The sequence below is a fragment of the Schistocerca cancellata genome, chromosome 2 (assembly GCF_023864275.1).
Source record: "Schistocerca cancellata isolate TAMUIC-IGC-003103 chromosome 2, iqSchCanc2.1, whole genome shotgun sequence".
Classification (NCBI taxonomy): domain Eukaryota; kingdom Metazoa; phylum Arthropoda; class Insecta; order Orthoptera; family Acrididae; genus Schistocerca; species Schistocerca cancellata.
In genome coordinates, this window is record NC_064627.1 from 504,607,415 (window position 1) to 504,620,253 (window position 12,839).

Genomic DNA, 12,839 nt, shown 5'->3' on the forward strand with positions numbered 1-12,839 from the left:
GTCTGTGTTCGCAACTTGTGATGCAAAAAACATTCAGACCAACCGCAGGAAACAGAGGAAGCGGTCAAAATGGTGTAGACAGTGGCTGCTAAAGCGAAAGCAGTTTTCTCACGTAAATTTACTGCGAGATTTGCAGGGCGATCCTTAAGAAAGCCAAGCAGATCAAAATACCATAACGTTGGCTGGTATACTTGATCTACTCGTACACCAGATCTTCTAGATTTCTGAACTTTGGATAACTCTTTTCGGTAAACAGTTCGCAACGATTTTTTTTTTATTACTGTTTCTCCGTTTGCCGAGGCGTCAACTGCCCGCAATTTTTCAATTAGAGCATTGTATGGTGCTGTCTTTTTGTCTCGGTCACTATATTCTTTACTTTTAATCTTCTACAAACATGGGTGGTTTCTATATATTTCAATGAATTCACTAACAAACTCTCGAGAACACTGACGAGTTATCAGCCATTTTAATGCCCTGTGCGCACAAATACAAACACTAGACTGAGCAAACAGCTGTTTCGCGCCAGATTTGCGGCGATCTCCTGTCCACACGCTCCAGCTTGTCTGCGCAGATGTGGTTTGAACCCACAGATTTGAGAGGTTTCGCTCAAACCTCCAACTCCAACTTCCAGGTTTGCACACACCTCAGCTTGGTGCAAATCTTCTGTCCACACGCAACGATCTGTCTGCGCAGATGTGATGTGCGCAGACATTTGCGGAGGCAGATCGTTGCGTGTGGACGGGTCTTAAGATTACCTCCACTGCTTTTAGATCACTTGTACTCCTTTTTTATGTTTCAGTTAACGCTCAAGATGGAAGAGGAATCTATGTTGAATACTTACGAAAGAGCTTATGTTACTTCACACCAATTGAATGTAATCAGTATGAACAAAACTTCGGCTCCAGGAAGGGCATCTGGACACTGACAAAAATGGTTCAAATGGCTCTGAGCACTATGGGACTTAACATCTGTGGTCATCAGTCCCCTAGAACTTAGAACTACTTAAACCTAACTAACCTAAGGACATCACACACATCCATGCCCGAGGCAGGATTCGAACCTGCGACCGTAGCGGTCACGCGGTTCCAGACTGAAGCGCCTAGAACCGCACGGCCACACCGGCCGGCGGACACTGACACTATCACTGCCAGAACACGTGTAACAATTCCAGCCCTCACTTTTCCTCTCCTCACTTTTCCGCAAGGCTTGATAGATGATTTTATAGATTATTATTATTACTAGTTAGTTTATTAAAGATATTCTTTATTTATTTATTATTATAAATATTCTTTGTCAGTGCTTTCATTTTAATTATTTGGTTTAGTCACTGGTTTTAGTTGATTTAGCATAGTTCCTTATTTTCTTTTATCTTTACTCTCCTGAAAACCTGGAAAATATAAACATTTCGTTTTAAATACCACAGGATAGCAAGAGATGTATTACGCAGCGGTGATCTTGAGGAAATTCCTCGTCCTTATCTGCTCCACCTGAAATCTCTAAAACATTTACTCGCTACGCAGATCATTCGGCACAACTGTGTGCTATATTGTTTGATGAGTCTGGATGATAGGTCAACAATTTAGCAAGTTAATGTTTATTAATTCGGAGATAACCTCTCGATGAATTCTGACCGTGGAAAATGGAAGTTCGCACTATCGTTCCAAACTTCACTTCCGAGCGATCTACGTCTCGTAATATCTGTACCGTGATAATTAACTAATTTCGGTTCTGAGATATACAGGTCTTGAATACATGATGTTACTTATTGGGTCTTATTTTGTACAAAAAACTATTTGAACGTTTACTATATACCTTAATGGCATCTCATGACAATACAATCTCTCTCCTCCTTTCACATGTCCGATCTCACCATTTTATTCACAAAGAGATCCTAAAACAACATCTTTGGTTCGGTAATACGCAGAGATGCGTTCGTAGCACGGAACGTTCGATTCTCGCAGTCGTTATATGCCGTTCACCACAATATCAATTCGTCGCGTTGCAATTGATGCGGCAATGGATATATACGGTAAAGTCTTTGTTTGTAGCAAGTACAGTGCGTTAAGGCAAAGTAGGCTATATGTTACAACTATTTTATTACGTAGATATATATATATATATATATATATATATATAATATAGATTCCTGTCATTTAGTGTCTAACCAGACGTAATGAATCGTACAAGATCAGGTCGTTTAAAGCGTACATCAAACAGAAGTAATTGTTTCTTTAATTCTAACTGTACTACTGTAAAGGTTCAAATGGGACTTAACATGTTAAGGTCATCAGTCCCCTAGAACTTAGAACTATTTAAACCTAACCTAAGGACATCACACACATACATGCCCGAAGCAGGATTCGAACCTGCGGTCCCAGACTGAAGCGCCTAGAACCGCTCGGTCACACCGGGCGGCTACTGTAAAGCTCAATACATGTTATAATACACTTTACGTAGGCTGTATGTTCTTAAGTGTCATCTAGATTCTAACCAGACACAATGAATGGCACAAAGCAAGATCGTTTAAAGCGTACGTTAAACAGAAGTAACTGATTTCTTAATTCTAAGTGTACTACCGTAAAATTCAATACATGTTATAATGGACATGTAAGAAAGGAGCGGGCGAAATCGTACAGAAAAATAAGGGGAGGAAAGTTGTGACGCATCAAAGAATCTGAAACGTTGTTGGGAAAGGAAAGCAAGCTCTGTGATTGCCAAGGGGAATGTCGGAATAGATACAGTATGTTAGTTTTTTCTGTAGCCAACTACAGCTCGGAAATCGACATGGAAGCTATTGCAAATAATGCTCAACAAGCTGATTTGATCCATTATAAATGGTTTTTGAAAGCCTGCGACTGTGAAAACAATAGGTTTATTTATAAATAAATCTTCTGCTACCAGTCACGATTTTTCTTTATTTAATCCTCGCACGACGCGTTTAGGCAAACGATTTCTCTTTTCAAGTGAGTTTTCTGTGTGTATTAAGCCATTTCTATTGATGTTGTCAATGTGTGAGAGTCTGCTTGAGTTCGTTGACTTTTAAGTTTTCTAATGGTCCATTTGTGCAGGGTCTCAGACATACTAAACACCACACACAACTTGTACACATATTTTCGATTTGTAAAGTGTACAACAAAATCATATGCAGGTGGTTTTATGTATCGTTCTCGATTTTTTTCAAAAACTGTTCCCTAAGTAACGGAATAAATACATGTTATATACTGGCGTGCTAATTTTTTTGACTCGACAAATCCTATGCGACTCCTTGCTTTGTAAAAGAGGCAAAAAATCAATTTATAACCTGCTGGACTTGTTTGGTAAATTTATCGATCTTAATCTTGAATTGTGTAAGTGACGTATTACCTAGCAGATGTGAGGCATTTTATCACTGGTACTCCAAACTGTACAAAGTCTTCCCGATAAGTGTTCTAATGAACGACTACTTGACCGACTGTATAAATAGACGCCGAAAAGCTAACCTGTCATTTCATTACAAGATGAAACTTTTGCTTGCTTGTCTCCTACTCGCAGCGACGGCCGTCCAGGTGAGTCACCACATGACGAACTTGTCTCTTGTTAACGAGATAGAAAATTGTACAGAATTCTAGAACACGTCTCGTCCTAAAATATTACTGTCCTTTAGGCTGTACGACTGTCCTATGAAAGCCAGCTTAGATTACTCCTCGTTGTGACGTCACGAGCGTATCTGATAGTGCCTCTTCGTCCTAAACAGCATACAAGTATCTACCATGCCAAAAAACTTCAAACCAGTCGCCTACATGAAGGGATATTGCGAAAGTGCATGCTTTAGTTACTAAACCACAGAGTGGCGCAAGATTTAAAACCTTTCGAAGGCCGAGAAGCACTGCTGGCATCCACCCACAGTTATCTGTAGGCTTCGGGTTATCTGTAGGCTTCGGTGTCTCTTGAACGAAGAAACTGATAAGTCTCTCGAGGTTGTTGAAAAAACCTTGTTGTGAAATGTAAAAATATTTGTAGAAACGTTATTGTTATAGGCAGTAAGTCGCAACTGACCGTAAATATAACTAAATGCGAAGAAAGAGAGAAAACATCATCGAATCGTTTGAGTACAATAATAAAACGACAGAGTCAGTGATAGTGATAGTGACAATGAGCAACGCCCGTTTAATGCTCCAACATTAGTTAACAGAGGTAAGTTACAGCTGAGCGTACGGAAAAGGCATGCCACGACATCTGTCTGAACCTGCATGAATTCTGTCAAAGTAGACATCCGTCGCAAATGGTCTCAGTAGTTTAACATTGATTACGTTCATGAAGAAGGAAAATTCACATGGACAGCTTCAGTACTGGTACGTGTGACGAGCAGTTTCCTTCTTCAAACAAAATTATTACAATGCTCAAGATATAAATGTCAAATATAACCTACGTTCGGTTGGGAAGAATACTTTCGTTTTCATTTTGCTTCCGTGTATCCGAATACCACATTAGATAAATTAGAAATTACTAACAGGCCGAATTTGGGGATTACATCCCTCCAGTATTCTCCACACCTATAAAATCCTGATCCGAGCCATCCTCTGTTATGCTAGGGTTGCATGGATATCCGCCCCACCCAAGTTCTGTAAGTCCCTACAGATCCTCGAACGCCGTGCACTCCATCTCGCTTTCTGCATTCGTTTACCTTCCTCCACGTGGATCCTCTACCATCTAATCAAATTCCCACCCCTCCTTACTCACACCTCTGCATCTCTTACACTATCTGCAAACTAGATTCCAATCATCACCAACCCTTTTATGCTGCCGTGCCTACACAAACACATCCCTCTATCCTCACATTTACACACACACCACATCCTATGTCAACGCAACTTCAACCAACTCCCTCTCCCAGACAATGAGATCCGACCGGATATTTATTTCTCCTACGAACTTGAACAATTCCCCACCTATCCCACGCCACGTCAGGGCTCCTCTCCTTTTCCCTCTACATCCACCTGTGTCCCTTTCTTCTTGTGTCTCTAGCTTCCCTACACACCATTACTCCTCCTCACCCTCTGTCCTCCCACTGTCTGCTTCCCACTATCTGCTTTCCCTTCTACATATCATCCCCATAGTTTCCCCACCTAACAGATCACTGTCTCCTTACCGCCCTCCCTCCCCCCCCCTCCTGAACCTCTATGGAACCTCCCTGGATACTTTTTCACGTAGTGCAGGTCCTTCAGACGTTAATTGAAAGTGGAATGCTCCAATTTCATAGAAGAATTTCACATCATCGCAACGGTGGTCTCAAATTGTACATGTTTTTCGGCGTTTTAGCTGTCCGTCATTAATCTTTTTTAACTAAAAACGTAAACAGTCCTCACATTTTTATTCTTCTGTCACCTTTGTTATTTTTTATGAATACTCTCGGCTCAATAGCGGAGTATTGTACCTCTGACAGGCCACCTCCCACCCATAGAGGCTTGGAGAATGAAATAACAGTAAAGAAAAAAAAGAAAGATACTAATCTTAGTAATATGAAACACTTAAAAACACTGGAAAGCATGCTTAAACATAAATGAAATGACTAAGTGCCTCAATGTTGCCAAAGCTCTGCTCGATTATAGTTATCTGCCAGTATTGTGGACAGCCTTTTGCACTCCGGGAATGAAAGCTGTAACCAGTGCTACCAGGTGTCATGGATCCTCTTTCGCCGGATGAAGTATACAGGTTCCTTTTGGAAGGAACCATTTCGAATTCGCCCTTTACCGTTTTAGGTAGCAGAAAACCTAAAAATGGACGCCCAAACGGTTTCAAATCTCACTCCTGCCAAAAGCGAATCCAGTGTGTGAACCATAGTACATCGGTTCCTGTTAAATTTTGTTATGTTACATATCCAGCTTTAGTATCAAAATCATTGATTATATCAGTTATGGCATCAAACAACCACACGAAAGAGTTACAGAAAACGGAACGAAACCATGAAGAGATGTAAAAACTACTTCATAGTGGATACAACATGCTTTTTTGTCGATTTCAAGTCATTGACTTACTACTGTACATCCCGTTGGTTGTATTGTGTTTGTCATTTTGGTTTTTTTAATTACGTCTGTCTGTATGTTACAGTTCTCACATTGTTATATAATATTTGCATTTCTGTTCTTTGACTATTGTTGTACTTATTGTATGATGTACGGTGTTTGCCCTTTAATTTTTTGTCATAATGTTGCTGGATAGTGCTGTTTATAATTCTGCTCCAATGACAGTGTCATCATTGCCGTCGACTGGCTAGTGTTTGTCTAATTGCGCTTTTATTTCACTGTAACAGTGTTTATGTGTTAACTTCGTAATTTTGTGTTATTCTCCTTTTTGGCAATTATGTTTCTTTGGCACTTTATAACCGTTTTAGCTGTATGGTCGTTATAACCCAAAGTCCAAACAAAGAAATTAAAAAAAATCATTCATGTAAGGTACAAGTTCACTCGTTTAATCTTCTAAGGTTAGCAGTGTAGTGCTGTCTACTAATAAAAACTACTTTACATGCCAAAATAAAATATCTCCTACAGTAATATTAGCAAAAATGATTCGCCACCGTATTCAACCCATGCTCTTCTAACTTTGGACAGTTCATCTTGCACACGTGTTACAAAACTGTACATGTCATCGATACCACACGATTGGCAATGTTTCACTAACGGCTAGAAGTAATACGTTACATGTGTTCACTACAAATGGAGAAAAGATAAGTAAATAGTTATCTAAAACGTAACATCCATAAAACTATCTCATCGACTGTAGGAGTATGTAGTTTAACTTGGGGAATACTGTACGTTTCATATTCAAAAGAAATCTTCGAACATTCGCAGTTATTTCAGTTAAACGAAGCAGTTATCCACTACAAGACTCCATTACCAATTATCACCTTATCACATTCTCTCATTTAGTTTTTGGCGAGTTCAACTTCAAATACATGTCACTAAGAAAATTTGGTGGCATGTTGTCAAAACCTTAGAGTTGCGCGGTTCTTACGATCAAAAATCGTGCTAAAGAAAAGCACTGTATGCAATAATGGAACTAAAACAACGATTCATGCTTGAAATAAAAAATAAATGGGTGTCAGTGTTGCATGGAAAATTCTATATTGTTGCCAATAAGTCGAAGTTTGTTTTAGAACGATTGATACTATATCTAGTAACAGAAAAAACGATGAACAGCAACTCAAGCAACAACTGCAAAATACACATTACAGTGTTGAACCCTCGATTAACATAACACAGATGAGCCAACAGAACTCGAAACAATCCCGAAGAGGAAAAACCAGAGATACTGCAACATGGACATAAACATTTCGATACGAAATGAAAATAATGCAGTAGTTAACTTACAAGGGTAAATAAATTGCTTAACGCAATAATACCAAAATTATGTATATTTTCATTGCTCACTGCGCTCTGGTGACTGCTGTGAAATACGCTTTTAATATGTGATAGATTATAATAAGGATTAAGATACGATGGCTTGAAAAGTTCCTAGCTTTGCCCAGAAAGAATGGAGTCTCAGTTTTGAAAGTACTCCTGAAACCTCCTTTTTCCTAATGGCCTACTGGATTTCGATATGATTGCGTATGCCTAATGAAATCTTACAATGATTAAGGCTATCGTTCTCAAAGGAAAGTAATACCTGTACAACAGACACTTCTGAAAGAAGAATCTTTTCTAAACCTAATCTAAATACTGAAGATAATTTTGAAATGGATAGAATATAGTGCAATCGCTCAAGAACCACACAGACTGCAAAAGGGTATCACGTAATGTTTAATACACAGAAAATACTGTTAATGCAAGAAACTAACTAGCGAAAAAGGGGTAACTAAACGGTCGCCAGCCCACTAGGGCAATGAATCTCCAGAATGTTAAGAAAGGTAATGGCAAAGAAATTTAAGCAAATAATCACTAGCGTGGCAACAGAAGGCTCTAAAGCTTTTCCACAACACAGCAGTTCATGAGAAAATAAATGAATCAAAGTACTGAGTTTGCAGTTTCTTATTCTGAAATATTAAATTTTGAAAACAAAGTTAGATGAAGTTACTGGTTAAACAAATGACTGGTTTTAACTTGAACTTCGTTATGTAAACAATTACCTTCAGTAGCCTCAGTGTAACGTAAAGCAAAATTTAGAAAAAGGCAAGCTGTTTACTTTTGATTACTGAAATATTAAGCTAAAGACAGAATAAATGTAATTTCGTATCCTTAATTTGTGCTGTATCTTTAGTTATTAGTTTTTCCAGTGAAATTTTACGTTACTTCAAGTGAGTTAAGTTAATACTCAAACTTGTAAATTAGTTAAGGCCCTGTTATGCAATAAAAGACTGAACAGTTACTGAGGCAGAAAATTTAGACTGAAATTGGTCATTAGCAAACAAACAAAACTTGCAATAAATAGTTAATCAATTTTCATATTTTTACGACACTCAGTGACTGCGTGGAAAGGAAAGGACCCCGGTCGATAATAATGTCTGAGGACAGTGACTAAACAGGAGCCCTACAAGTTTTAACTATTGCAGGTTACTATTCAAGTTAGGCACACTTTGTGAAAGAAACTCCACTGGGTAATGCCTCTATAGTGTTAGTTACATTTCGCCACTTTACAGTCTTACAATGTTGTAGATGTGCGTTGACGAAGAATCTAGCTGACGACAATGCTGAGCTACCACTGTTGCTGCTGTTGGTTGAGAACCACGCGTCGGCTCCAGAGCCACGGGTAATTATGGGACAGTTAATAGAACTGGAGCTTCCTCCACCTGTCCACTGCTACCCAGCTAACAATACTCGCGGTTTAACGAATTAGGTGCGCCTACACTTTTACGATCATAGCTGCACACCGCGTCCGCGAGAGCGCGCAACAGAAACTTCCGCACTCTTTCATGACTCAAGCTGATATGCTTTCTCTCTGCTCGCAGCGCAACAGAGTCCATACGCAAAGATGAACAATGGCACAGCTACTGCCATTTCATCGTTGCTATCGATACATTGAAATAAAGTTCCCTTGGCTATTGCCCAGCAATTTACAATATTTACATTACAATTACAATGCGTTATATATATTCACAAATAAATACACTTTTACGTACATTACATATTAAATATAGTTTGTGTAACAAAGCCTACAGTTGCATAATTAGAGGTACAAGTTATTGACGGATATTACACGCTGAAAAATTTTGGATGTTGCAGAAGGTACTTTATCTGCATTTCCGGTGTTACACAGCTTTATTCGACGTATCCTCCCGCCTGCATCCACCAAATTGATGCATTTGTTACAGTGTTAATGCCGTCTGATCAAAAATAAATGTGTTGCAAAATCATACCAATTCCCAGCAGCACTTTGGCGTCTTCATTGTCGTCAGAATGTCGATCCTTCGATATTTCTTCAGGTTAGGAAACAGATAGTAGTACGAAGGAGTCAGGTCAGGTGAATAGAGAAGGTGGTCGACCAATTAGGAACCCAGGATCCCGGTTTGTCAGTCACAATTTCCGATGTGCGCGAGGGACACTCTACTGCAAGAAAAAGATGAAACGAGGATTTCCTTGCCATTTCTTCTTAATTGCCTCCTTTATCTGGTCGAGGAGGCTGGCGTTATATTCCCTGGTTACTCTACTTTCTTGGAGCGAGTAGTCCGTTGTCCGAATAGCGACTTTTTCCCAGAAAACTGACGCCACGACCTTCTTGGCCTGAATATTTTTTTTTGTATGTTGTTCTGCAGCTGTACATTGTATAAAATGCATTGTAATAATAGTCTACCCGAGCTGTTTTTTGTATATGGTTTTTATTTATTGCTATTCGCCTCTGTCGCTGAGTGGTCAACGCTGCTGACTGGCACGCAGGGGCCTTGGTTTGATTCTCGGTCGGGTCGGAAATTTTACCCGCTCGCGAACTGGATGTTGTGTTGTGCACATCATTATTTCACTATCATCGACATGCAAGTCGCCAAACTGCTGTCAAATAATAATATTTGCCCTAGGCGGCCGAACAACCCCAGACGGGGTCTCCCGGCCAATAATGTGCGTTGTTTAGCACTGGCAACGGCCTTGCCGCAGTGGATACACCGGTTCCCGTCAGATCACCGAAGTTAAGCTATGCTGAGATGGGTGACCACCCAGGCCGCCATGCGCTGTTGCCATTTTTCGGGGTGCACTCAGACTCCTGATGCCAATTGAGGAGCTACTCGACCCCCGGTCAAAGAAAACCATCATGACGACGGTGAGAGCGATGTGCTGACCACACGCCCCTCCTATCCGCATCCTCAGTTGAGAATCACACGGTGGTCGGACGGTCCCGATGGGCCACTTATGGCGTGCAGACGGAGTGCTTTATTTAACACTACCGGCCTCGAGCATGGCTCATTTTCAAGTGGTACGCAGCAAGACCGCAAATGCTATTTATCACATACGATGTACTTTTGTTTTGTGATCAGGAGCGATCAACATGTATTCGTCTGAGGACGTTGCTGCAGCGTATATGAAGTGTAGCGGAATTAAGCACCGAAATGTAGGCAAGGGGTTAGTGTGGCGTTAGTGTCTTTGCGTCGAGCGTGCGGTAAATACGGAAACGTCAACTACGGCGACGTTATTACCAAATTGACCAGACAGGACAAACATGGTGTTATTCTTTCCTTGGGTGACCAGTAGGCATCCATCGGTGAATGACGAACACGTATGGAGCAGCAAGTCTATCGAAAACCATCATTGTGGAACGGTGCGACAAATTCCTTGCTGATGGCGATTCAACGCAACACGTCGGCCAATCGGGGTTGGATCAGGAGTTACGCCTACTCATGAGGAGGACACTCGAGCACACGCCCTATAGTCCTGATCTCTCCCCATGCCATTATCAGGCTGAAGGTCCCTTTAAAAAGGCCTTGAAGGATCGACGAATCCTGTCGGACGGGGACGTGCAGCAGACGTTTACAGACTTCTTCACGCAGCAGGACACGGCGTTTTATCAAATAAGTATCTTCAACATGTTGCGACGATGGAACGATTACCTCAGTGCTCACGGCGATTTTGCCTGATTGGTTTACCAATTCTGCTCTTTTGGCCTACGAACGGAAACTTTCTAATAGTCCCTTACATGTTCAAATTCACATCAGTCCCTTACATATTTGTACATGGTCCTTATATTATAACGGTCATATACAAATATAACAAAGAAGAACATCCTATTTGAAAAATAGCGTTTACGACTTATTCCGTATGGACCAGGACGATGGCACAGAATGGCAAGATGAGTAAAGTTAAATAAAAACGTTAAAAATTTTATTGAGCTCTTATCAATATAAAATCCGAGTGAGCTAAGAAATGAGAACAAAACGAAAGTAAACACAGTCCAAGCTGAAGTGGAAAGCGGTGCAGAGACAGGAATGCGATCATGAGCATGTGTAATATTACAAGCGAGTAGGCAGTGCAGCGAACCTACATAAACACCAGAGTAAGTAAATAGCTGTGTAGGGACTCGAGAGGTCTAAGAATGCGCCAAGTGGCGGCGCTGGAAGCGGAATAGAAGTACATAGACATACATTTAATAAAATATAGGGGGAAACGGTTAAAATAAATACAAATAACATCATAAAGAATACACAGGTTGGATTTTGGATAGCCAGTGGTAATGATACAGGTAAAACTAAAACTGGGTATAATACTTAAAAAGAAAGGGTAATATAGAAAAGTGGAGTATATGAATGTACACTAAATCGCCAAAGAAACTGACATAGGCAAGTGTATTCAAATACAGAGATCGTATGTACACAGGCAGAATACGGCGCTGCGGTCGGCAACGCTTGAATAAGACAAGTATCTGGCGCTGTTGTTAGATCGCTTGTTGCTGCTACAGCGGTTGGTTATCAATATCTAAGTGAGTTTCAACGTGTGTTATAGTAGGCGCACTAGCGATGCGATACAGCATCTCCGAGGTAGCAATGAAGTGTGGATTTTCCCGTACGATCATTTCACGAGCGTACCGTAAATATCAGGAATCCGGTAAAACATCAAATCTCCGACACCGCTGTGGCCGGAAAAAGATCTAGCAAGAACGGGACCAACGACAACTGAGGAGAATCGTTCAACTCATTCAATGTGACAGAAGTGCAACTCTTATACAAATTGCTACAGATTTCAATGCTGGGCAGTCAACAAGTGTCAGCGTACGACCCATTCACCGAAACATTGTCGATATGGGCCTTCGGAGCCGAAGGTCCACTCGTGTGTCCTTGATGACCGCACAACACACTACTTTACGCCTCGTCTGGGCTCGTCCGCACCGACATTGGGCTATTGATGACTCGAAACATGTAGCCTGGGCGGACGAGTCTCATTTCAAACAGTATCGAGCGGATGAACGTGTACGGCTAATGGAGACAATCACATGAATCCATGGACCCTGCATGTCAGTAGGGAACTGTTTAAGATGGTTGGCTCTGTAATGGTGTGGGACGTGTGCAGTTGGAGTGATATGTGACCCCTGATACGTCTGGACACGACTCTGACAGGTGACACGTACGTAAGCATCCTATCTGGTCACCTGCATCCATTCGTGTCCAGTGTGCTTTCCGACGGACGTGGACAATTCAGGCAGGACAATGCGACACCCCACATGTCCAGAATTGCTACAGCGTGGCTCCAGGAACACTCTTCCGAGTTTAATCACTTCGCTGGCCTCCAAAGCGTATCTGGGATGCCCTGCAACGTACTGTTCAGAAGAGACCTCCCCCCCCCCCCCCCGTCGTACTGTTACGGGTTTGAGGCAGTCCTGCAGGACTGGTGACGTCAATTCCCTCCACCACTACTTCAGATATTAGTCGAGTCCATATCACGTCTTGTTAC

At 41.1% G+C, this 12,839-nt stretch overlaps 1 protein-coding gene across 1 annotated transcript in view; it reads left to right on the top strand.

The window, feature by feature from the left end:
• Positions 1-3,497: 3,497 nt before the first annotated feature.
• Positions 3,498-12,839, top strand: part of LOC126155803 (brachyurin-like) — a 39,940-nt gene continuing 30,598 nt past the window's right edge. Inside the window, exon 1 of the mRNA XM_049916253.1 lies at positions 3,498-3,545. Within this exon, the coding sequence (XP_049772210.1) occupies positions 3,498-3,545 (48 nt within the window). The remainder of the gene's footprint in view (positions 3,546-12,839) is intronic.